The sequence below is a fragment of the Sycon ciliatum genome, chromosome 9 (assembly GCF_964019385.1).
Source record: "Sycon ciliatum chromosome 9, ocSycCili1.1, whole genome shotgun sequence".
Taxonomy (NCBI): domain Eukaryota; kingdom Metazoa; phylum Porifera; class Calcarea; order Leucosolenida; family Sycettidae; genus Sycon; species Sycon ciliatum.
In genome coordinates, this window is record NC_088651.1 from 751,104 (window position 1) to 777,648 (window position 26,545).

At 47.9% G+C, this 26,545-nt stretch overlaps 2 protein-coding genes across 3 annotated transcripts; one reads left to right on the plus strand and one right to left on the minus strand.

The window, feature by feature from the left end:
- LOC135824695 (solute carrier family 15 member 4-like) lies at window positions 1-11,287 on the plus strand. Of its 2 annotated transcripts, none has more exons than XM_065337404.1 (11): window positions 1-491; window positions 1,010-1,893; window positions 2,713-2,897; window positions 3,658-3,810; window positions 4,280-4,362; window positions 5,937-6,011; window positions 7,407-7,536; window positions 8,149-8,562; window positions 9,074-9,189; window positions 9,620-9,849; window positions 10,442-11,287. In XM_065337404.1, exons 2-11 carry the CDS (start codon window positions 1,019-1,021, stop codon window positions 10,629-10,631), a joined length of 2,451 nt encoding a protein of 816 aa, XP_065193476.1. In that variant the 5' UTR covers window positions 1-491; window positions 1,010-1,018; the 3' UTR covers window positions 10,632-11,287. The 2 variants fall into 2 exon arrangements, with proteins under 2 accessions (XP_065193476.1, XP_065193478.1); XM_065337406.1 differs by having other exon boundaries at window positions 1-353.
- On the minus strand, window positions 11,178-18,339 carry LOC135825061 (uncharacterized). Its single transcript, XM_065337798.1, has 6 exons — window positions 18,324-18,339; window positions 18,005-18,100; window positions 17,378-17,662; window positions 15,319-15,792; window positions 14,189-14,887; window positions 11,178-13,572 (listed from the first exon to the last, which is right to left on the minus strand). The coding sequence occupies exons 1-6, from the start codon at window positions 18,337-18,339 to the stop codon at window positions 11,915-11,917; spliced, it is 3,228 nt and encodes a 1,075-aa protein (XP_065193870.1). The 3' UTR covers window positions 11,178-11,914.
- Between the last annotated feature and the right edge of the window lie 8,206 nt (window positions 18,340-26,545).

Sequence of the window (26,545 nt, forward strand, 5' to 3'; positions counted from 1 at the left end):
GTGACATTTTTGCAATCTTGCTTACTTCTAAGTATACTGTTGTCAGTCTGGTGATTGGTCTATGAACCTGCAGACTAGCTAGCAACATAGCGTGTGTGTATCATAGTATACTGTTGTACTTGTAGTCAACACATTACTACCTGTGCTGGTCTGGCTGGAGGTGAATGATCTGACCTGATACTCTGGTCCCTGCATCATACGGTGTCTCACTCTTAGCATTGGATTCTCAGCATTGGATTCTCAGCATTGGATTTTTATAACTCCGGCCTCATACAGATACTGTGTATGCTAGTGTGCGTGAGGACTAGCGGCAGAGATCCATCCCTATAGCTAGCCGGGATTCAGCGTGTTCAGTAAGAGTGCCTGACAGTGATTATGGGATTGGTATGGTGACTGCACCTGTGGCTGAATTTCAATCTCATCCCGGCGTGATAATAATGATATTGGTCTGGAGGTAGTGTGCTCTACACTGGTTGTCGCATATCACTTTGGTAAGCCTTATACTTGTACTGTACTTCTTTGAAGTAAATATACAGTACCATTAAGGTTTGTGATGAATGGCGAAAGCACCAAGACCTGCAATCTGTTGAGTTGCTTTCTGTGCACATATTGCTGGTCATTCGTGGGCTGCAGAAATTCTAGTACTACATTTCCGTAGTATAAGCCACACTTTCAACACTAGAAATTTACCCCCCAAAAAAAAAATCGGTACGGTTTTTACTACGATGGTCAAATGAATGGTGATATACAGGGATGATGTCTGTGTTTTCGTGAAAAAGAAGTTTGGATGCGACTTATACTCCAGTGCGGCTTTTACTCGGGAAAATACGATATTGTGTTTGGGGTGGACACGCGCGTCGGTGTGCGTGTGTGTCTGTGTGTGTGTGTGTGTATGTGTGTGTGTGTGTGTGTATGTGAATGTGGGTGTATTACGCATGTGTGTGTGCCTGACTATGCCTGCATGGGCATGTATGTGTGTGTTTGTGTGCGTGCCTGTTTCTCATGGTAGAGTCTTACAATGGCGGACAACCGCAGCCCGTCTTTAGGCCATGGTACTGCTAACCCGGAGCGCAACACAATGGACATCATCACCAACCCTGAGCACCCAGCACCAGGTGATCTAGATCAGCATGATCACTGCACTAGCTCACACTCTGGCGCAGCAGCAGCAGCAGCAGCAGCAGCAACACCAGAACCACTCCATGACCTCGCAGCCTCCATGAACACCAGCAGTGCCAGGATCAGCGGTGACCTGACGAACACCACCAACAGCATCGTAAACATCACTACTCCATGTAGAGACCAGAATTCATTGGGCCAACGCAATCCTGAGGGAGTACTCACCATTGTTCACACTGCGGTGGGATTGGACAAACTCTCTAGCAGTGCGGGTGCGTCTCATTCCATAGCCGCCAGCCAAGAAGAACATGCTGCACTACCGGTGCGGCACCGCAGGCTTTCATCCAGTCCTCGGGATCAGCACTCAACCTCACGTGTCGCCGATCAAGTTGAACTTGGCATGGCGCAGGACTGTGAGCCTCTCTGTTCATCTTCTCATCCTCCTGGAGAGTCTAGTAGAGATGATCCCAAGCAGCCAGCCGAATACCAATCCACCATCGGGCCTGAGGACGACGTAGACGACACGGATGGAGGAGATAGAGGCGTGGATGCATGCAGCACTCGCGCATACCACCCCACTGTTGTGCCTGAAGACGAGGTAAAAGGCACGGATGGAGGGGACGGCGCCGGGGATGTAAGCAGTACCAGCAGACACCAACCCACCATTGTGCCTGATGGAGGAGCCGGTGGTGGTGGTGGGGATGCAAGCAGCATGGCCAGTGCATATCCAACCGCTGCTGTAGCATTTCTTATGATCAGCACAGTGTTTCAGAGGTGAGTGACATTATGTATGATTTGATGCGTTACTATAGTTTATACTATAGGTGCAGTGAATGGGGTTTTCGGTCTTTGACCACTTGCTGGTGAGCTGATCTACTCACCTCCCACCGCTTTAGGAGCTGCATCTGCGCCTTGATCCTTGAAGGGTGGTGGTGTTCCTACGGATGCGGAAAACTCGGTTTCCAGCGGAGTCTCACGCGAACCGTAAATTTTTGTTTTAATAGTTTCTAGAACAAATTGGAAGCGTTTCCTATTCTTCAATGCAGTACATGCATCTGCGCAATCCACACCAGTCCAAGAGAGCACCAGGAAATTTTAGAACCAAACGTTTTCGTTCCCTTCTCTTCATGGGCTCCTACAGGGAATAAAGCAAAAATGAGAAGGGAACGAAAACGTTCGGTTCGAAAGTTCCTAGTGTTCATTCGGACTGGTGTGGATTGCTCAGGTGCATGTACTGCATTGAAGCTTTACTATAGTAACACGCTTTTTTCTTCTTTTTTCAATGTCTCCCGAACTAGTGTATCTCATGACTCAGCTGAAACACTCACTTGCGCCGTCTCATTTCTCATTAATTTTGTTGTGCGCCTGGTGGGAGTATGTGAAGTGGTGTGTGATGTTTGATGCATGCGTTCACTGGTGCTGAACGGTCCTACCAACATACCGACTTGCACATTGTTGGAATTGAAAGATCATTATTTTCTCATTGCTTCACTAGGTAACACGCTTTCTTTTAGTGTCTCCGAAGCCAGTGTAGCCTGAGCCATCATCCACACTCAACTATCGTGCCATCTCATTTCTCGTTGTGTTTTACAGCTTTGCTGGTAGCGGATTGCAAGCCGTGCTGGAGCTCTACTTCTCAACATTCCTATTCCCCCACACGGTGCACGGTCTGAGCAAGAAACGCCGCAACAAGCTCAGCACAACCTCCATGAACCTCTGGGTCGGGCTACAGCAGGTTGTAGCGCTGTCTGCTGGATACCTGGCTGATAAGAAATGGGGTGAGCTTGCTGAAACCTGTGCACAAACTGCTAACAAAGTAAAAGTAAATTATCGTGTCCGTTCCCGAAGGGAACTCTCGACGGCCGCTAACACCCGGTAAACCCTAACCCTAATCCTAAACTGCTAACAAACTGCACTCAAACATATTTACACATACAGTCAACTTTGCGTATAACGACACTCGGCGGGGCATCAGAAAAGTGTCCTTATACCCGAAGTGTCACTATATGTATACAGGTCAGATGGGACTTTGCTCTGGGCATGGAAATTCTGTCGTTATTCGCGAATTATCGTAATATCCGCTGTCGTTATTAGTGAAGTTGACTGCACATACACGCACATGCATGGTCACACACCCATGCACAAGCAAGCAGAGTCAAAACACGAGCACATTGTAGGTTTCAAGAAAGCACAATGTGACGACTTTATAGGTTTCAATGTTCCAACGGACTGCTGCAGAATGTGTTTTGCAGCGTTCATGTACTCGGTTGTATGCTAAATTAAAGCGAAATGAATTCATGTGCCAAAATTTAATGTACTTCACAGTACATGGCCTGAACTTGCGGGACAAGTGCATGAACCACAGTCATGTAATTCTGGGCATTTGTACATGTATTTTTTAACATTTGTGCGAGTTGATAAGGGTTTTCCTTCCATTCACTCAACCGTATCGACTGGCTAGTCGACTCATCAACTCAGTCGTTTCACCCCTAGTGTTTATAATGTGTATTTGCATGTGTATATTGTCTGTTCGCACAGGTAACTACAGAACGCAGATAGTGAGTAACAGCATAGCTGCACTGGGTAGTGCTATGCTGATAGTGGCCACGTGGCATCTCGGTACACTGGACACTGTATCAAGCGGAGCTGGGGGAGATGATGGCCTCGACTATGCCAGTATACTTACAGCAGGTATGTACAGAGGCGCAACTGTTTGTTTGTCTGCTTTACCACAGGCGTCGGACACGGTACGGTCACTATGGTATGGACTGTACTACGTTTTGCCCCAAGTACCCCGTCATGTTTCGGCTCGGCCACCCCTCCCACACAAGTATATTGTACTTCAGATGGCTGACCATACCACACACAATTACCTTCAGACGTTGCCGCTGTAATTACTGTAGTAATACGCACAGCAAACGGGACCTTGACCCCTGAATACTGATGATAGCAAATTATTATAATATTAGCTTCACTCTGAAAGCATGGTTTGCTGTTACTTTTGAATATGTAACGCGGAGACAATATTTTTAGTAATGCGATTAAGGAACAATATCGCGGAGGCGGACATTGCAAAACAAAACAAAACATGCAAATTTTCACTAAAACTGTAATTTCCTTCATCTTCGTTTCATCTGTTGTTGGGTGCTGGCCATTGCAGTAGCTTCTCAGAATACGTCGTCGGGTGATAAGAATGCCCGCTGGAGAGATATTGATATGGCGGCGTCCTTCCTTGGACTCGCGGTAAGACATCCATTGCCTCCATACCAGTGGTTATGTGACTGACCATGTGGCTGATCATGTGACTGATCATGTGACTGGTCATGTGACTGACCATGTGACGGGCAATGAGACTGATCAGGGGCGGATCCAGGGGGGGGGGGGTTCGGGGGGTTCGAACGAACCCCCCTGATTTGTTCCGACCATAGTTCGGGTGTGACCACGAACCCATGCCCGTGCGACGTGCTCGCCCCATACAATGGCCTGCAGACCAGAGCGGTCCGCTTGCTATGCAGCTTGGTAGATCTATATTATGACATATTCATTGAACATTGTTGTCTTGCAGATCTACGTAGCTGTAGATAATACAAAGACTAAAGTAGATCTACTGCTACGCGTTCGCTTCGGAGAAAGAGGTGTATGCATTTGTTGAGCTGCTGCGGAAACTTCGAAAGAAAGTATTAGTTTCAAAACTAGATTTTGAATAATGGCCGTGCAGTGCTGTAATTGTCGTCACGGCTCGTGCTTTTTGAGCTGTCTAATAGAGTTCGTCGAAGCGTCTAAAAGAGGCAGGATCAAGACCAGCTGCCATTGAATTTTGGTGACACTCCAAAGAAAAGTGTAGCCACTAGTGTCGAAGGTAAAACAAAGAGCGAAACTTTGAAAATCACCTTCAAGTTCAACGTCCTATCATCCAAGAATCAAAATTTCTCCGAACTGGGGACAATTATGACTGAGACACGAAAGATGCAAGAAGCCTGCCTTATGGAACCTACTGTACAGTGGAGTCAACATCGGGCGGCTCAGAGTACAAAATTATGGAAAATTATTACAGACAAGCTGCTGGAATCGGAAAGTACCAATCAGCTATTCTGCCGTAAAGAAATTCTTCCTTGTGCTGCGTGTCTTCAATAATGTTTTAGCTGCAGAATGTTGAAAACAGGGGTTCTGAAGTTACATTTGTATAGCAGCAGGCATGTTCAAGTATTATTTGGTGCTGTACCCATAACGCGAACGTGTGAACTTGTTATACAATCATGTACATGTGTATGTCATCATTTCGTCATTGTGGGTAGGGACAAAAATTGAACCCTCCCCCCCCCCTTGGAAAAATCCTGTATCCGCCCCTGCTGATTGTGGGAGTGAGGAATAAAAACTCCCCATGACTGGAGAACAAGGAACTTGACTTTGATGCCTTTACTTCTGAGTTTTGCATAAAAGAAACCTGCATGGACATGTACATGTACGTCTCAGGGATGTTGTAGAAATGATCCGATGAGAGCTTTTCCTTTGCAAGAACTTGTATTGCTAAGTATGCAGACGGTGGAACATCTGTTCCAGTGCTTTCTGCAGTGGTCATGTGTGTTCACTACCCAAGTGATGTCCGATCAGTGCGTTGATGGTGATGTCATCCATGTTTTAATGTGATGTCGTCAGCGTTTTGATGGTGATGTCCAGCATCAATGTGTTGATGGTGATGTCATCAGTGTTTGGATGGTGATGTCGTCAGTGTTTTGATGGTGATGTCATCAGTGTTTTTGTTGATGAAATCAGTGTTATGGTGTTGTCATCACTGTGTCCTGTCTGTTCTGACACAGTTGATTGCTGTAGGGTACGGACAAGCTCAGACAATCCAGAGTGTTTTCGTTGGAAACCAGTTCTCAGCTGAGCAGGTATGGGTTTCTGCTGTTGATGTTCAAGTTTGTTTGAACTGGCACAGTTATAGGGATGGCCTATGACAATATTAATGAACCAAGTCTTTTTCTCATCAACCACCACACGACAGCTGAGCACTCCATACAGTGTAGAAAGCCGAATCCTGCTGCTTGCCCATGGCATTCACATTTTAACTTAAGTCTCAGAGTCGGAGTAAATGCCTTGCTCTATTTTGCCAAGAGTGTTAGCATGCAGGTATACATACAACACATACACAAGCACTCAGCAGTTGACCGAACCCTTTAGAAGCATTTGATCTAATGTGTCCGGGTGTGCACGCATATGGGTACAGTCAACTTGGCAAGTAATGAGCATTGATCAGCCATGAGAATAGTGCTGTTATTCGCGAGGTTCATTATTTGTGAGGTTGACTTTATGTGCATGGGGAGTAATTACATGAGCGTTTGTATGCGTATGCCCAGGCTTACCTTCTGGATCAACATTGGTGTATGTATGTATGTTTGCTAGGTGTATGCGGTAAGAAGCCAACCTACGGTGTGTCCATGTGTGCACACACGTACAGTAGAATCTGTCTAAGACGACCGCTCAAGGGACCTTCAAAGCGTGGTCTCTGTTACCAGGTGGTCTCCTTATACAGGGTCATTTGACTGGAAACAGCATCCCTTAGTCCTGGTTACAGTGGTCTTCTAGGACAGGTGGTCTCCTTATCAGAGTGGTCGCCTTGACAGGTTCTACTGTACTTCAAAAATGTGTGTGGGAGGGGAGTACATAACGTATTTTCTCTAATAAGAGCCCAGGGTTCTTATTTTTCCAGTGACAGCTCTACCCGCGCTACTATTAGAGGCTGGGCTATTATTGGAGACTGGGCTATTATTTTTTAAATTGTCAACTATCATTGTATCAAGCCAACTCCAGTCTATACTGGCGTAAACTGACCATATCAAGACTGATTTTTCAACCCTAAACTCAGGAATATTGTCAAAACAGATGTTTCACAATAGCATTGGCGCCAGGAAGGAAGCAGTAGACCGAAAACCTCCTTGCAAATATGTTCTTGGCATGTTGTACTGCTGTTTTATATGCAGTCAATATACTTGTTGCATATTCCAATTGTGACCCCCGCTACTATTAGAGACTGTGCTCTTATTATTTCAAACCACCCTCACCCCTGGTCATTATTGGAGACTGGCTATTATTGGAGACCTGGGCTTTTATTAGAGAAAATACGATATACATTCATTCATCCAGACTTGGTGCAAACTCCATGTGTGCATGTGTTTGCTGTGTGTACTTTGTAGAAAGAAGCCAGCTTAGTGTGTGCATATGTTTGCTGTGTGTGTGTAGAAAGAAGACAGTTTAGTGTGTGCATGCGTTTCTTGTGTGCCCCGCAGAAAGAAGCCAAGAGGAAGTCGTTCTCCTGGTACTATCTATTCTGCAACGTCGGCAGTCTCGGTGGAGAGCTGGGTGGGCCGGTTCTCAGGCAGAGTGTTCACTTTCTTATCTGCATCAGCACTATCGCAGGTCAGTGAATAGCCTAGGCGGTTGAAACACGTTTTAATTTATGCCATCAGGGACCGCATGCATGAACACTCACCCACCCACCTACAGTGTTGGTTGACTTCCGATATTGGCTAACACCCCTCCAACACTCACCCACCCACGTACATGTACTTATCCACTCTTTGGGACAGCAAAAAAAACGTTTGCAACGACCCCAGGTGTCCTTGCACGTGTTTAATTTTTGCGCTGTGATTTCAAATGTTGTTCTTTTCTCTTACTGTTATTTCCCATTTTCACTTTTTTTTTAAAGTAAATTATCGTGTCCGTTCCCGAAGGAAACTCACGACGACCGCTAACACCCGGTAAACCCTAGCGGCAGATGCAGCGCCTAACGGTGAGGGTGAATGAATAAGTCTCACAACCACTGGCACAAGTGCCAAGAACGACCCTATTAGCTGCATCCATGTACCCCTTGTGCCTGGCCACAAGTTCCCAGTTGACTGTGGGTAGCAGCACGGCTGGAAAAACCGCTCCCAGGCAGGACTTGAACCAGGTACCCCATTTTCATTTAGGTTCATTCTAAATGTGGTGCTGTTAATTTTTCTCTTTCTGACATTTCCAATATTCACTCAGGTTCATTCATCATATCCACTGTAGTGTTCATCACCGGTCACCGTACGTACAAACGCACCGACATCACGTCACATGACCCGGCACCGGAGACCCAGGCCTCGTTCCGAGAAACCGGGGTGCAGATGGGCAACGGGTCGGGGCCGAGCGACCCCGACCTGGGGAAGGGCCGCTCGGCCGGGGAAACATCACCCCTGTTGGGTGTGAGAGGAGAAAGCAGTTCAGAACATGACACTGGTACTCAGACAGCACCACAACAGCGTACATGGAGGGAGACTCTGAGCGAGATCAAGCCCGTCCTCGGAGTGTTCGTGCCTCTCATCGTCTACTGGTCGTTGTTCTTTCAGCAGAACTCCACCTGGGTGCTGCAGGGACAGGAGATGAACTGCTACCTCGGCAAGCTGAAGATACCACCAGGTGAGCAGACTGAGATTGATCCTAGTGCTATGGCCTGGGAGTTGCGTGTGTGTGCTATGGCCTGTTCGTTGAGTGCAATTGAGTGCAATTCACTGCAGAATATGTTCCGTCTATCATGAAATCATGACTTGCAAGCATGTACAGGTTCGGTTGGTCCCGGCCATGGTCAGGCCAACTTTTTGACCACCAACGTGTGTTTACTGCTGAGGAGGTCATGTGACTACCCTCCATATCATACACAAACTGTATGAAAGTCATGTGACTACCCTCCATATAATACACAAACTGTATGAAAGTCATGTGACTACCCTCCATATCATACACAAACTGTATGAAAGTCATGTGACTACCCTCCATATCATACACAAACTGTATGTAAGGCTATTGTACGGTGGGACCAATCAAAAACTGCTTCCACCTGTTCGGGTCTGTACTAATTTCCTTGTTGCCTTCTGTTCTTCTCCACCTGGTCTCTCCCCACACACACACGCCACACACCATACCCGTACAGATGCCATGCCAAGCTTCAACGACTGTCTGGTGATCTTGATAATACCACTTCTGGACTATATCGTGTATCCTCATCTCAAGGAGAAGCTGGGCTTTGTTGCCACGCCGATACGACGAGTGAGTTCAAATTGTAGTACACCCAGACCCACACCTCGGTTATCCGGACCCCAAGGCTACGGGCACTTCGGTCTACCATCTATCTCGACCCTTTGGACGAGTTTCAGTGGGACTACTACCCCTCTTTTGCCACTTTTTGTGGGGAAAGTGACGTGATGTGCCATACCTATGGCCTCTCCCCATCAAAATGTATGTGATTTGGAGTGACGGACATTTCAAAGTTTCAGGCAGTGCCCAGTCCCGGACTGCAAGGAATAGCTCAGTTCTAGCATTGAGCACTTCTTTGTACTCTTGTACTCTTTCCCAAATACATGATTTCTGTCAGTTGGAGATCCCCTCAACAGGCCTAGAGCCTCTGGGTAATCCTTGAAATACTATAAATACACTACCTTGAGCCGAAGGACTTCTCTTTGTCTGTGCGTCCATACAGATCGGTCTAGGCATACTATGCACAATCTTCAGCTTCATACTGGCCGGTCTGCTGCAGCTCTACATCAGCCACACGGCCGAGCAGCGGGGCAACGATGACAGCACCGATTGCCATGGCAACGTCAGCATAGCATGGCAAATGCCGCAGTATGTGTTGATATCGTTTGCCGAGGTGCTGGTAGCGGTGACGGGACTGGAGTTTGCGTATTCGCAAGCGCCGGACAGACTACGGTGAGTTGTTTGGTTTGTTTAGTTTTCATTTTACTTCACCAGATACTGTACACAGGCCGCATGATTTCTGCCTTCTCGTCCGACCATATAATTATGTGGCTAGACTCTCCATAAACGATGAAGGAGTGAGTGCGAAGAAGAGGTTCTGCACAAATGCGTTTTGTTGGTCTGCGAGTATGTCATTCACATGCACTCTCTTTCCGTATGTGTGCTTCAAGCCATACAAGTGTAATATTGTCACTCAAAACTCAGGACAGCATCACACTTAAACCCCTCCTGTCTCTGTCTCTCTTCCGCTATACTTTCTGTCTTTTCTCTTCTCATCTTACCTCCCTCCCTCCCTTCTCCTTTTATGTCCGCATCCCTTCTGTCATCTTGCCTGGTGTATTGTCCTCTCCCTCGTTCCCTCACTCTTGCTCTCTTCCTTAGAATTTTACCTTCTCTCTCTCTCTCTCTCTCTCTCTCTCTCTCTCTCTCTTTCTCCCTCTCTCTCTCTCTCTCTCTCTCTCTCTCTCTCTCTCTCTCTCTCTCTCTTTCTTGCTGCAATGGTGTGTGTGTGTGTGTGCTTGTGTCACTGTGTGTGTGCTTGCAGGAATGTTGTGACATCTCTCTGGTTCCTGTCTCAAGCGTTCGGCACACTGCTGGTGGCTGTCCTGGCCGAAGTACCCATACCGATACGCTACCAGTACTTTGTCTACACGGCTCTCATGTGTATCCTATTCTCCGTGTACGTGTGGATAAACAAGAACTTCCGCTACAGGCAAGGAACACAGGATTGCTGAGATCCGGCACATGTGCTAGTACCCAGGTTATTGTGGACATTGAAATCCGTTGAGAAATCCAGCGGTCACACGGTGCTGACCTTGCAGCCGCAAGCAATGCTGCTCCATTCTTGCAGTGTGTACGTGAACTACAGCCCATGTACGCGCTAAGGCAGTAAGGGTGCGGGGGTAAGTGTGCAGTTTACATCGACAGGTGCTTGCAGTAGAACCGGACGAGGAGCAAACACACTACACTGGGCTGCAGGCCCGCCGCCAGTTCATCACCAGACCAACTAACTTACTTGTTGGCTGCCAACGTATACATTTTTTTTTTTTTTTACTAAGGCCACAGCTTCCAAACGTGACATGCAAAGCAACGGTGCAGCATGTATGCACGCAGCCGGAACCGGTCCGGTTGGTCAGGTCATCACCGGACCGACATATCGCCCATCAACGCATGTGTACTGCTGAGCAGGTTATGTGTATGTGTAACCACTATGCTATACACATAAACTGTGTGAAAGGCTATGGCATGGCCGGACAAATCGAAAACTACTTCTGACCAGATCAGTATACCACTTGCAAGCACTTCTGAGGTGTACACTTGTAAACACAATGGTTTTATGGTATATTCATAATGGTAGCTGGGTTATCATTATTACGTGTCATACATTGCTTGGGAAACAACAAGATATGGTTCGAAACCATAAAGATATGCAGTTACATGTAGTGTATTTATGTGAGCCAAAATAAGATCTGAGCCATAAAATTGCACAAATTCATACAAATATCAAGTATGTTTCCACCACATATTTTTGTTTTGATATAATTATTATGTAAAAAATACTGTAATATCCTGTGCATGCTTGAGATAAGAATGAAGGAGAGTGTTGCGCCAACCCAAATCACTTATGTCTTTGACTGTCAACACGATTGCATAAGGAATATATGCACTGGGCACATGGATCTGCAGCTTTGATACAGACTTATCCAGTGATGCATATGTTGCCTTGCATACACACACACAAAAATTAGATATTGGTGTTTTGTCTGAAGAGCTGGTTTAAAGTTGGTGCTTGATTTGATACAGGAAGCCAACGGAATGTTTGCGTTGCTGAAGGAAACATCACAGTTCAAGCTGACCTGTGCACAGAGTAGCTAGCTGATAACAAGGTTATGTGTTAGCCTATGTGTCTGGATCAGTGAGTGCGTACGCCTATACCCAGAGTAGCTAGCTGTTAGCAGGACCATGTGCTGCTGGTCTATGCGCCTGGCACAGTAAGTGCACACGCTGTTAGCAGGACCTATGTGTCTGGCTCAGTAAGGGCGTACTGGTGTGTGCGCACTTCACCGGTCTCGTGGCGGCGGAACTGGACCATCAGCTTATCCATGGTCTGAGTGGAGGACACGGCAGCGGAACTGACATCCATGGTGCTCTCATCAGCATCCAGTACGGCACCGTTGGACTTGCGCCGCCTGCGCTGGCAATGCATGTGCTTGTTCGGCAGGGAGGTGGACGTGGCGCGTACACTGCTGGCACGGCGTTTGGGCTTCAACGGAGCGGTGCGGGTCTGGCGTCGCTGAGACGGTAGCGTGTACAGGTGAACGGCGTCGGCGTCGAGACCTCCTGCGTCGCGGCGTGCACCCGTCGACATGCTCCTGGCACGGGTTTCCGCGGAGATCACGTGACCAGACGCGGCACCCAGTGCGAGATCGGAGAGCGACCCCAGGCTGATGTCGGTCGAGTGATAATGACTGTGCCGTGACTCAGCTGGCATGTGGTGATCAGCGTCCAGGTGCATCGCCACCGCTCTGGGAAAATCGACGCCGATGTTGTTCGTGGCCGTGTGTGGCGATGCGGCGACCTTGGAGGAATGGTAGTGCGACTCTTGGTATCCGGGCTGCATGTTGTTAGGCAGTTGTGCAGAGACGGCATAGCTAGAATCGCTCACTAATCTATCACCACTGTTGTTGTTGTTGCTGTAATAAGTGTCGTTGTTGTTGTTCTTACTCATGGTGCTGTTAGTCGAGGGAAGGTCGCTGACAAGTGTGGTGTTGCTGTACTGAGGTGTGGCGACAACGTGCGATGACATAATCGTAACGGGAGCACCAGCAGCATCGAAACCTTGCGACGTCGGTGGCGGTGGCGGTGGTGGGAAATGAGCATCCTCCCCACCGAGAGCATTGAACGGGGACAACATCGTCTCGGCCATATCGGGCTCCGGATCCGTATCCCACTCCGTGTCGATCTCCGACTCTTCTTGGCCGAAAATCTCGTCCGGTGTGGCCGAGCTGAATGTTGAGTTGTTGCCTGTGTGCATTGCGTCATCGTATTCATTTGTGCCACTGTGGTGGCTGTTGCGAGGGTACTGTTGCGGGTGATTTAAATACATTGAGTTGAGCGGCGGTTGCGATGATGAGCTATACTGTGCGGAGAGCTGAGACTTGCGATACACCGTGTTGTGGACGCTGCCACTCTGAGCGGCCGGTGTGCCGACTCTGAGCTGCTCAGATACCGCTCGACTGTCGCGCTCCGGTATATCGCTGAGCTGAGGACGGGCCAGGGTGTGCAGGGACTCCACCTCGGTCATATCGTGTTCCGGCTCCTTGGCCACGTGAACGCGTATGGACACACGACTGGCCGGGATGGACGGTGGCGGTGGATCTGGAATCGTCGCCGGGTTTGGCCGTTCGAACGTTTCCGACCGTTGAGGTCGGCGAACGCGAGAATTCGCCGCCTGTCCACTGCCTCCCTGGTGTTGTTGCTGACTGTTGTACACTGCTTGAGCATTGGTACTGTAGATATCTCTGCCGTCGGTGACTTCCGACTCGCAGTGCACCGTGTGGCGCACTGTGAGCGCGTCGTGAGCGTCTCGGAACTGGTTCCTGGCAGACACGGAGGCGGTGATGAACGCCGGTGTTCCTGACTGTACTCGTATGCACTCTAGAGGTGCTCCAATCTCTGTAACAGCATCAGAAGTAGACAAAATACCCCCAAAAAAAGAAATAACACTTCAAACCGAATACCGCAAGTTGTGTTTTGTGACTCCAAGGTCATGCTTATGCGACTTCCATCCAACAAGAAGAAAACTTCTATACTCAAATGGCATGGAGTATAGATTCTTTTCTGCAACCTTAGCTTATGTGACATTGTGTGTGTGCAGAGTAGTTATACACAGTTTTTCCCTCTGGCATTCCCAACTGCGTGCAAGTACAATGTACAGCACTGCTCAATGAAATCCAGTCGTGTCACTCAAGTACGCGCCGGGCGGTGCGCAGCCCTAGACCTGCGAACACTGGGCTTCAACATGGTGCACGGCGCCAACTTGACTCTCGCGACTAGATTTGATTGAGCAGCAATGTACATATTGCGTCTGGAGCATCCAGCACTGGAGATGTGAACAAGGAAAATCTCAGAAACCAGCTGCTAAGATAATCACTTTTAATAAATAGAGTACATTATATTGTGATAAGCGCACTTAACAATAGGGATTTTCTGTCATTGTTTATGCGTGTCAAGCATGGCACATAATGTGCTGCACTACTCAATGCCTTTTCACAGTACACTGCACTCTTACCTCGCCTGGACCCTCTCTGCCTGCCCGTCCTCTTCCTCTTGCTGAGCACGTGCTTACGTCGCTGTCTCTCCATGCTCGCGGCCGTGGAGTTGACAATGTGCCGGCTGTACACCTTGCGACTGACGCGTTGACGATGGCGCCAGCGAATAGCCAGGAACACGATTAGCACTGCAAACGCCAGCACCAGCAGCACCACCACGGCAATCACGATCGGGAGAACATCATACTCTGTATCGTCGGGGAGAGTTGTGGTGATGGGACGGCCTGTTATGTCCGTGGTGTGCTGGTCTGTGGGTGTAACGCCAGCCTGTACCTCTGCCGCTGTAACCTCTGACTGTGGCGTTGATGGCGTTGATGATGTCATAGTAGGAGTCGTGGGGAACGCAATGTCATCTAGAACATCTGATTGGCTGGTAGTGGTTGCTGCCTGCAGGGAGGTCAGATCGAAGATCAGCTGCATACTGCCGGTCAAGCCGAAAACACGCTCTGACACATAGCTGCTGATAATGATGGAGTCCGATGCCTGCTGCTGCTGATTCGGAGTCGGTGCGCTTGTCGTTTCTGATACGGATGACGGTTGGGCGCTGGAAGTGTTCGCGCTACTTCCTGCTGCGGTGGTTGCAGAGGGCCGTGCAGACATACTCATATCAGAGTCATCGCCGAAGAAGTCGATGAAGCGACTCTCGAGGTCACCTGACCCTGAGCGTGAAGCGAGAAAGTAAACAGATATAATATGTAAACCGTCTCAAGTAAACAGAGGTGCAGATCTGTACTGTAAGATAGAACATTTCTACACTCTGTATGAGCATACCAACTTTCCTCGAGTAAGAATAGTGTTGTTTTTTGGTCACAAATCATAGGTGCGCACTTTACTTCCAATAATTATGAAGCTATTTTCCTCCCTATCCCAACCTTCCACTATGAATGATTAAGGGGACGGGGAACACGATATCAATCTGCAAAATCCGGTTCATCGGCTGAAAGAACAACATTCATGCATACAGTCTCTTCAGCCCCCTTCCAGTCGGATTTCACCGATCGCAACTGGTAGCTACTGAAGAAGCAGCAGCAGCAGCAACAGCAGCATGCACTACTTGAGAATCCCATAGCACACTGTAGGGCTATCTTACCTTGCGTCGTATCCAGTGTCAGGCCCCAGGACAAGCGTCCAATCTGCGCTTGCAGTAGAAACACGTCACCACCGATGCTGCCTGCACTGCCCCCGCCAGTACTCCCTGCCTGTCTCTTCTGACGCCGTACTGCATCTGCTGGCCTGGGATCGACTGCCTCTTCAAATCCAACCGCCTGCTCAGAATCATTGGGATGCCTGATGATGTCATTACTGTTTTCGATGACGTCATTCCTGCTCTCGATGATATCATTCCTGTTTTCAATGACATCATTCCTGTTTTCGATGACATCATTCCTGTTTTCAATGGCGTCATCGCTTAGAGTGGGTGATGGTGCATAGGTGGATACTGGACCTGACTCGATGTGTCCATGGTGCAGTGCTGACCATAGCTTGCCCCCACGGCGACTGGGCGCGAAGCACAGGCAGTTTGAGCTGGATGTGGAGTTGAGCTGCACTATGGCCACAATATTGCCTGTGAAGAGAAAAACAAAACGTTGTGGTTTTGAAGAGTCAGTCATGCTTCGACAATGCAGAATAAGGCCAGAATAAGGCCAGGTATACAGTTAGTGAATAGATGTATTGGTAGCACTGTGTAGTTCCATTTCACCCGACAAAAATGTCATGATGTGCTCACTTCCATTGTCCACTACCCAGATGCGCCAAATCTTCCTATCAGGTGGGAGATCTCCTAAATTTCTTATATGTTTCTGTCCAACTTTTGAACATCCCCCTATTTCCCAACGAAAATGAAAACCTCCCTACTCGTAGCCAGTGCAGGCTGTCGTAATAAAACGACTCATCCGTGTTCCATTCCCGTGCATGGTACATGCATGGTGTGACGGCACAATGACAGCTGTCGCAAATCACACTGAGTATTACACGTGTTTTTTGGTGATTCCTGGTTAGCTGCTAGCTTTTCCCTACTCGAAGACGTTGCCGCCGCGAAATCTGGGGGTTTGTGTTCGTCCTGGCGGAAACCGTGTTTTGATCCGTTGAGGGAGACGAGAGATACAGTGCGAAGACGTACGATCTGTCCGAGAATGGGCGAAGAAGAAAGCTTCGCAGACGACCCGTAGTGGTTGGGAACAGAATGGAACATATACCAGTCGATGCCTGTCATGGTAGGGATGACTGCTACGAAGTTTTAGCCCCATGCTCCCCAGCGCTTTTTAGCGCCCGACGATAATTACCAAATTTCATCGGTTTTCCATGTGGATCAAAGCATAGTCTCCTCAATCTTCTCCAGTCGAGCTGAGTCTGGACGGTACAATGTCGAGACGCGAAAAGAGAACATGCATGAACACACAGGAGCATCACATGCAGCTGCATTCTGCCTTGACGAAGCTGAGAACAACACCAGTAGTACAGCACCACGCATTTGGAAGACATTTCGAAGAAGACGAAGAACTACATATCTGCGTTCAAAAAAGCCTGTACTGTGCAGTATGCATGCGTGCATGCGCGAAGCACGGGGTCCGCGGATCAACTTCGTTCAAAAATCATTGTGCCACACGGGTTGTATGATTTGTGTGCGATCATGGCCTTTCTTCCTGACAAACAGAACTGAAGTTTTTCAATCTTCAAATCGCCATAGCGTCCTTGTCATGACTCCAAATCAGCTGAAACTTTGCAGGAGGAATGAAAATGCCAGGCATGGAATTTGAGACAAGTTTGATATCCATGCTTGCAAAGTGGTGCAGGTGTTGGTGTGACTGGCAATAGTTCACCATGCACTGGAAAATGTGCTCACATACCATGTACATTCTCACCCCTTCATGTTGAAAGCAGGCGACAACCCTACTGCATGGCAACCTAAATTGGCGGAAGACATCCCTACCACAGACAGACACATTGCAGTTGGCAGGCCTGATGTATTTTCCGGAGTATAAGCCGCATTGGAGTACAAGCTGCACCCAGATGTTGTGTCACAAAGTACAGATGTCCACCCTGTTTATCGCCGTGAATTTGACCATTGTAGTATACGCAGCACCGACTTTTCTTGGGTGAGTTACTGCTGTCTACAGTGCGGCTTATGCATCGGGAAACACGGCACCTACCTTTCTCGACCTCAATCATCTCCTCCATCTGGTCCATGTCCACCTCTGCCATGCCTCGTTGGTCAGGGTTCATGAAGGCGGACACCGACGCCTTCTCAGTGAAGTGGCGCAGAGTGGAGCCACTGTTTGATGCACCACCGGCACCGGCGCCAGCGGTGTCCTCGGACAGAATGACCAGCTTCAGCAGACAGCTGTCGGTCAGGCGCATACGCCAGTGCTTGATGCGAGCGTGGCAGCCGATCTGCCGCACTAGGTCCACAGCAATCAGTCCTTGATAGTTCACATCTACATGTACACGCATACAACACAGTGTGACCACACGATACGCACAGAGATGTTAGCACCATACCAAAAAGAAATGCCACCTTCAAAGTATTCCTCAGGGGAGAGGTTTTTGAAATTGTACACATGTCCAAAAATAATAATTTTAATTTTAAAAATTATCTTTTTGAGGATGCTTACCACATAACAATGATGTACTTGTATCACTGATAATTGATACATGCATTTTGTGTGGTAGTGACCAAATCAACTACAATCATGTGACAGTTACTGTGTGGACTGCCGTGTATAAATATACGGCTGACGAGCACATGCTAAGATGTATAACAGAGTGCCGCCACTCACTGTTCGTGGTCCACTTCAGGGAGTTAGGCTGCCAGTGTCTGTGGCAGTGCTTGAAATGACGACCGTGACGGAGATTTGTCGTGCTCGGACACACCCCTGTAGACAACAGAACAGCAGCAAAAACAGTAGCGGTAGCAACAGCAGCAGCAGTAGTAGCAGCAACAGCAGGAAAACAAGATTGCATTACAGCCAGCAACCTGTTCTCTTCTCGTATATTATGGACACTATTTTGAAACTCAGAGTCACAATTGAATCTGCATTTGCCCAGTGCACGAAATATGTCGAGCAGCACACACCAAAACCATGCTGAGATGCACACCATGTACACATAGCATGCCCGAGACGGTCACCACAGACTTACGAGGGTCAACAGTTGTTACTGGAACGCCTGCTGTGGTTGCTGCTGATGCTGTTGTTGCTGCTGCTGTGACCCTGGTTGGACTGTGCACTGCTAGTGTACCTGTGCTGGCTGAGGCACTGTCCAGCACATCCTGAGCCTGACATACATGTACACTCTGCATGCACACAAACAATCATAGGCAACACTCCTTTGTACCTAAACTATTTCTGTTCACCTAACCTGGCCTTTTGCCCTCATACCTAAAATTTGAGCACCTACAATTTCTGAAATTAGGGTATTTTACAACCTACAGCTCTTAGCTCAGTGTTGCAGTTGGGTTCAGGGAAATCCGACCCTCTTAGTCTACATTGCTACTGGACAGCACCCAACTATACTGAGCCACGAGACCAAACGGGTTCATGCTGTTGGTGTCCACTATCTTGGGAGAGGGTCGGATTCGTTAATTCGTCCGGTAGGCCCTCCCGCTCTCCCCCCCCCCCCCCTTCGATTCCAGGTTGCAACGCTAACGCCGAGACCTCTGGTCGGTCGAGTTGCTCCCAGTTCATTGGCACGTCACCCCTACATCCCCTGTGTTTTGTTTGTGTTTGTCTCCACGTGTCTCTTGGTTGGGCTGTGTTCTTAGTAAAAAAAAGAAAAAAAGAAAAAAAAGTTGATAACCGCAATCAGACAAGCTGAATCGACATTTTTGTGTATACTATATTCATGCAATGTAAAGCGGCGGAAAACAAGTTCGTCCGGTAGTGCAGAGTATTCTAACGAGTGAACACGGCTCCGGGCTGAGACCAATACTTTTCTACGTACATCTACTGTGTACTCTCCTGTGAGGTCTTGCAGCATATCGCATGACCTTCACACACCAGCAGCAGTGTGGGCGGATCGGAGCGCTCCACCGTTCACTCTACCGTCCTGCACTGATTACCTAGGCCACGACCATAGTCATGTCTCCCGGTTGGCAATCTCATCTGCTCGAGCAGGATTCGATTTCACAAACAAGCTTTTTAGTTCTGCGGCGCTCAGCGACAACGGAGACGGATGTGAAGTGAGCAAGTGTCATGACAGCCTACTGAGATTCTAATGGCTGGCGAAGCAAAGCCCTACACCGCCATGCCATTGTCCTCGTCTTGACTGTGTACTAAATAAAGAAGGCTTGGTCTTCCTGTGGCCCCAGGACTGCTGCTCGTGCTACCTTTGTCTTTGGGCTTTCCACCGTGAACGAATAAGCACTGGAAGAGGTCGCCATCTTGGGGACAAGAAGCTGTACGCGGGTACCGACAATGTGCACATGACTGCACGGAGATACAATGTCATGTCACGAGTTGACAGCATGTTGCGAGGTGGAGGACCCACACTGTGTTGAAAATAGTACTCCTGACTACAACGTCCTCCGCCTTGTGACATGCTGTCAACCGATCAACATGTTCTACCACACAATCTACCACACAAGACTTACATTATACAAAGTCACCAATGTCTGTGACATGTACTTACCACCAACACCGCCAGCCAGAGCAGTGGTAACCTCCGTGCAACGCCTTTGCGGCTTTCTGTCATCATCTTCTTCGCCTGCTCCAACAGCTTCTCTTGGCGCCTTCTCTTAGCGCCTTCTGCCCCAATTTCTAACGTCCCGACAAGCCTGGGAGGAGAGAATCGAATGTTTGAGCTAATGTGCCTCCTCTCCTCTAACTATCTGGAGCTCTTTGCAATGACGCTAGCCAGAAAACCGTTCTAGCGGTTCGGAAATTGCGGGCTTATCTTTGTGTGTCCCTACATCATCTGGTATAGCGGATTGTTGAGCGACAGAAGGACCATAAGCAAGTGCGCTAACTCGAGCTGCGTCTCTTTCTTCTGTAGAGAACTACGACAAGCGACTGGCTAGGCGAACTGTAGCAATTGTGGACATGACTCACTGGCGCTTTCTTCAATGCCTGTTTGCTTCAGTCCGTGTCCAGAGCAGAGTCCATTGAGGTCATGAACCGTATGCTTCGAGCCATGTTGTTGCTTCGTGTCTGGGCTCGCTAGTGGCTGTCTGGTAGCTGAAAGCTTCCGTGCTAGCTCGGCATCACAGAGCGCTCGCTTCAGAAGTTCAGTACAGTTGTCCCGATATCGCCGTACGAGGAGTTGAGTCCGTGCTACACGGGTGCGGTGCGACTTTCGGCGTCCGTCCGGCAACCGTTTTGTTGCGCCAGTTGCTCGTCCGGCCGACAACTGAGCGACTATACTAGTAGTAGTAGTAGTGTTCAGAATCGTGAGAACAACCAACACAGCTTACATGTAGATCTACATGATTGTACTTGAAGTATAATTATGGCGTTGATCATAGCACAGTATAACTATAAAGCAAATTCGTCCTTATTCAGTTTTTGAGTACATGTATTGGCATTGGCTCGAAAAAAAGTTGCTATTCACCGTGCATCGCAAGCAATCCACTCACACTCACAGACTGTACTGTCTCGTCGGCTGTACCGTTGTTGTTTGCCAAACGTCGAAAAGGACGTATCGCGGATTAATGGTGTTCCCATGGATACTGCGATGCGAAGCGCTGTGCCCTGTGCGCTAATAAGTAATATCCGTATACACAACAACAACAATGATTTTTATGTACCCACACTTGAGCAGTTGAGGGCCACCGAATACCCGGACTGAATCAATGGGAATTGCGGCCGTGCATGTTTCGTATCTGCACTGGATTGCTACGTACAGGTACGCTCATTTCCCTAAGTAGAGAAGAGAAAAGAGCATACTGTATGTTGCAATCCAGCGCAGATAAAAATTTAATAATAATTTAGAAAGTCCGCTGGAACAAAAACCTATGATTGATTAATTGTCTCAATTCGTACTCATGCTCAAAGCAATCACCATAGACATCAGGAGACTGGAGCAATGACTATGTACTCCCATCGTGAAGCACTACAGTCATTACGTACATGTACATGTACACCGTCATTGTGGAGTGGCTGCTACTACATCTACATGATGATTGTACAATAATGTACATGTAGATGGCATCCGCTTGCAGCCTAGCCTTTGCCCTTGGCGGATAATGCCGGCAGAAAATGTGCTGAATTTGGTACTTTTTCTGGTAAGTTTCATGCATGTTTGGTATGTGTATAATGAAATGGAGCAGAATTCAAGGATGTGCCTGCCATAAAGCTTGTATGGGTCTGCCAATTTCACTGCTTTTCCGGCAGGAGTTTAGGCCAATTGTTCGGGCATTGTGGTTATTCTCTAAGCGCTAGCAGTCAGTGAATGTACTATGTGCTGTGTACGTATTGAGACTAAGGTTGGTGCCAGCTATTGTCGATTTCCACAATTTAAAAGGAGAAAGGACGATCCAAGCCACGATAAAACAGACACCACTAGACACTCTAATAGATTTACGTGGAAACGTACTTTCATTTGACTAGTTCCTTTCCCCTTTTTTTAAAGAATAACGTAGCATTTTTCTAGTACAGTCAGACTTCGCATAACCGCACACATCCGTTTTCCACAAAAAATATCCGGATAGGCGAGGGGACCGGATAATCGAACACACATACTGTATGTATGCGGCATGGCATCAGCTTTACATGTACATGTATATCGGTAACCAACAATTTTCTTGCGGATGGCGAGGGATCCGGATAAAAGAGGACCGGATAAGCGAGGTCTGACTGTAATACATGTACATGTCATAATACCATTCACACTGATAATGGGTCAGGCCCGAACATTTGGTGACATTACCGGTATTACAAGTATAAATATTGATTTGATTCGCAGTATAGTAACGCGACCGTTATTGGAGCTGAAGAGTGAAGTTTCATATGCACGCAAAAGGCACAACGGAGGTTTACAGAGTTGTCGCAACTCAGAGTTTCTTGCTCAATGCAATCATCAGGCGACTCTTACATGTTCAGTGGGACTTGGCCAATATCTTCTATACTATTCACTAGCAATCTTTTACTTTCTGCGCTAATACATGTAGCTCCCTCACCTAAGCGACCATCCACACGGCCATCATGGCAATATTTTCTGTGCTGAATCAGATCCCAACCAGCTGTCGCTAGGCTATGTTTTATATTGGCCAGGTCCCACTGAACATGTAATAGTCGCCTGATGATTGCATTGAGCAAGAAACTCTGAGTTGCGACAAATCTGTAAACCTCCGTTGTGCCTTTTGCGTGCCAACGCTACAATACTGCTCCGCGTTACTATTGACTACATTGTGTTGAGCCCTCTCCGCTGGCAGAAGGAAGTTTTCCTCATTCTATCGTAGTTTAATATGCATGTACAGTGCATGCATCCAACGCAGAAGTCACAACGTGCCGGCCCAGTAAGTGGCCTGGGCACCCACTTCACCCCCAGACAGCCTACGCTGTCCAGAGCTGAACAACAGCCGGAATGTGAAAATCACCGTCTCTTGAACTGGAATACACTTTTGTAGCACCTCACCCCTAGTAGATTTCACTTTTTTTTTATACACCATCATTGTGTCAATCACTCTAATAGGGACGTGATTCGAGGCTGAGTGATTTTGGCGACTGGGTCAGACTTTGTTTTAGTTTGCTCGTGATGCTTAGGCATTGGCGGATAATGCTCGAAAAGGTGGCAGATTCTGCTCGAAAAGCAGTGAAATTGGCAGAACCATACAAACCTTATGGCGGGCAATTCCTCGAATTCTTCTCCATTAAATTTCTTTATCCACATACCAAACATGCATGAAACTTACCAGAAAAAGTACCGAATTCTGCCAATTTTTCTGCCGGCATTATCCGCATATGCCTAGTGATGCTGCACTACATGTCACGTGTGTCTAGCCTTTGGTGGATAGTGCCGGCAGAAAGTTTGGCAGAAAGTTTGATACTTTTTCTGGTAATGCTTCATGCATGTTTGGCATGTGGATAAAGAAATGGAGAAGATGTCAAGGAAGTGCTTGCCATACGGTTTGCACAATCATGTACATGTATGGTTCCGCCATTGAATTTCACTGCTTTTCGCTGCTTTTCGAGCAGAATCTGCCAATTTGTCGAGCAATATCTTACAAGGGCTAACTGTGCTTTGACTTGAGTGTTCAACGAGAGTATGGTGTGCTATTTCGGAACCTTCACGCCACGGGTGTGAGTCCTATCCGGGTGTTGCACCGATTAGATAGGCCGGTGGTGGACGCGAGGGGGGGGGGGGAGGCAACTGCTGGAAGGTTTCTGTTGCCAGCTTGCAGTTGCAGTTCATACCAACATTCCTACCACTCCAGAATGTACATGTACATGTAGATACAGGGTGCGGAATGCTGAAACTATAAAGTGTAAGAATAGATCAGGCTGCAGTGACCGCATATACATGTACATGTAACTAAACTACACAAGAGAGATTGGAAGCTGTGTCGCAACTCTGAGTTTCACGTATTACTACGATCATCAGGCAAGTGATGGCGCTAAAACGGGCAGCCTGAACATAAGGGGGAGTAAGGTGAGAAATTCTGAGGGGTATCATAGCGCAAGAGTCAGGTGCAGGCGTGAAGTTGCCAAGTCTTTAGACTTGAGGCTATGCAGAAGCAGTTCCGGCGTAAATAATAAGATAGAATAGAGCTGGGTTCTTAAATGCCAAATCCACACATGCTCAGCAACTAACTAATTACATACTATTAGAACTGCAACCAAACCTTTCTGCAAATTCTGGTACTTGAGTACATGGCCCGGTCTGTTGTGTTGACTTGACATGAGTCAAAACAGAGTTTACGTTTACAGGTGTAAGTTCGGGCCTGGTTTAAACCTGGCTTTGGAAACTTAATTTTTTCATTGCTTTCAGGAGGTTCGGCCTCTTTTCTCTGTGCTGCGCTGATGAGACCACAAAGGACGAAAGTCACGGAACAGTTCTGTCCTCAGGTTGAGTAAACACAGTTTAGAAAGATTGTATAGGTAGTCTCCGTTAGGGGTGTGCGGATATTGCTCGAAAAGGTGGCAGATTCTGCTCTAAAAGCAGTGAAATTGGCAGAACCATACAAACCTTGTGGCGGGCAATTCCTCGAATTCTGCTTCATTTCTTTATCCACATACCAAACATGCATGAAAATTACCAGAAAAAGTACCGAATTCTGCCAATTTTTCTGCCGGCATTATCCGCATATGCCTATCCCTCACGCCTAACTCAGCGTGAAATGACTTTCATCTGCACACTGATTCCGTGTACATGTACACGTAGACAAACCCAACCTGGGGGAACGGACTGCAATTCCAGGCATACCTTCATTTCCAATTCTATGACTATGCTGAGGCGTTCTTGTGTACGGTTTTCCGAATGTCGGCTCCTCATTTCGAGCCAAGATGTCAGCTGCACGTAACAATATCCAATGGCAGTATTCCGTTGTCACTGCTGTTGACAAAACCCATCATACCATACGTGTCGTTTAGACCGCGTCACGCTGACTGAGCCGAAAACAACAGTGTTCAGAGCAGGGAGTAGTAAAATACAACTCCCTGGTTCAAAGGCACACGTCGCGTGAATGTGAACACCACAAAGATGGAGCGCATACCACAAAGGCAGAAGGGAACAGAGGCAACTGGCTCGTTGCTGCAGGTTTTTGACTGTGCTCTTGGTGTACATTGTACTAGTAAGCGTTAGGCGCCGTGTTACCGTATTTTGTATCACATCTAGATTCTGCAAGCCGGTATCTTGATCAACCCAATCGATCTCTGACCATCATTCACCCTCTCACTCTCGCTGTCGTATCAGAAACTACAGAGCAGCCGCACCACACTTCAAAAGTCGGAATTAAATTTATCCTTCATCAGAATGGAACAGTCTGAGAATCCGGGGTTGTCATGGATCGACAGCGCTAGATCAGCCTCGGGGTAGCGCCGTCAATCATGGAAAACAAAACCAGGGAGTCGTGAAAACCCTTTTGCTACCCCCTGAACAACACACAACAAACGGATATGATTGTACCGCCGTGGCAGCTTGTTCATGTCGCAGCCTCTCTCGGGTGCTGAGCCGTACTTTATGCGTCCAACTATGGCACATGCACCCAGGGCTACACTAGCCTACAGAGCGCCCGGCGCAACCTTGAGCGACACGACTGGATTCATTTAGGAGGACTGTCGAGCCACTGTACTACTCTGCAGCAAGAGTCCATACCCCCCCCCCCCCCCCCCCGCCCCCCCATGGAATCTAGCTACAATTGTAGATCTACTACAGTACTAGACGTTCAACCACATCCAGACTTGGCACAAGCTGCAACACTGTGCAGAGTAGCAGACCTACAAACCGTCGCCGGACCTGCTCTTTACAGTCAGTGCAGGCTTGGTGTTGACTATCCTGTCTTCCTCTCTACTCTCTACTACTACTAGTAGTAGTACTACAATGTAGTAGACCCTCTACTAGTCTGTAGCTCTGTAGCTCTGGAACCTGATCGAGTGATCGAGTGATCGTGCATAACACAAGCGTGAAAACAGAACAAACCCTTGTGCAGCACGTCAGCAGCAGACAGGTCACAGCTTTCTGCTACAACGGACCATACTCGTACCGGTAAGTCTAGTGTGCACGTGGACATACATCTTATATTATTTTAATATTAGTATTATGCACACGTGGACGACTGTACTCCATTATGCACATTGCACTACATTATACAGAGCACTCGGTACCGCGGTCTACAGCCTTACCTAGCCAGGCGCGCGACTCCGGTCTCCGGCATTATGCTTTGTCGTCTGTCCTGGGTAATACACGTGACGTTTCCACAGCCAACAAGTAAAATAGTTACATGTCACCATCGCCACGATCACTGTCCATCAGTCACCGTGTGACGTAGCCACGATGTCAACGACGACATGGATGAGGTCGATGGTGAGAAACCGGCAGCAGCACGCTGCCATTGTGTCGTGTTGTCCTGTCTACTGGCAGAGCACAGACCTGTCTGCGTGTCCGCATAACCATGATCCGTGCAGTAGCGGCCATTCTCCAGCCTCCATCGTCGCTGGGTGCACCATGAGACTGCCAGAAATGGTAGAATGACTGCACGCACTTTTCGAATGTTCCTGACGGTTGCCGTTGGAAGGCTGTCAAGGCTGTATGAATGCAAAGCCAAGCTCAACATCGAGTACGGTCTTTGGTTTGTTTTGTATGGTAGACTCGGTGCAGGAACAAATGTGAGTACAGTCAGTTTATTGCTGCTGTTGCGACTATCTAACCACCAGGAAATAGCAAAT

What these genes read in the sequence shown, in the direction of transcription:
- LOC135825061 (XM_065337798.1), bottom strand. An exon ending in GATGATTGAGGTCGAGAAAG is followed by an intron (nt 15,793 to 17,377) that starts GTAGGTGCCGTG and finishes TTCTCTTCACAG; the next exon opens with GCAATATTGTGGCCATAGTG. An exon ending in GCAGAGAGGGTCCAGGCGAG is followed by an intron (nt 13,573 to 14,188) that starts GTAAGAGTGCAG and finishes ATGCTGTTACAG; the next exon opens with AGATTGGAGCACCTCTAGAG.
- LOC135824695 (XM_065337404.1), top strand. Translation starts at nt 1,019, where the DNA reads ATGGCGGACAACCGCAGCCCGTCTTTAGGCCATGGTACTGCTAACCCG. An exon ending in TGCCAGTATACTTACAGCAG is followed by an intron (nt 3,811 to 4,279) that starts GTATGTACAGAG and finishes TGGCCATTGCAG; the next exon opens with TAGCTTCTCAGAATACGTCG. An exon ending in CGTCCTTCCTTGGACTCGCG is followed by an intron (nt 4,363 to 5,936) that starts GTAAGACATCCA and finishes GTTCTGACACAG; the next exon opens with TTGATTGCTGTAGGGTACGG.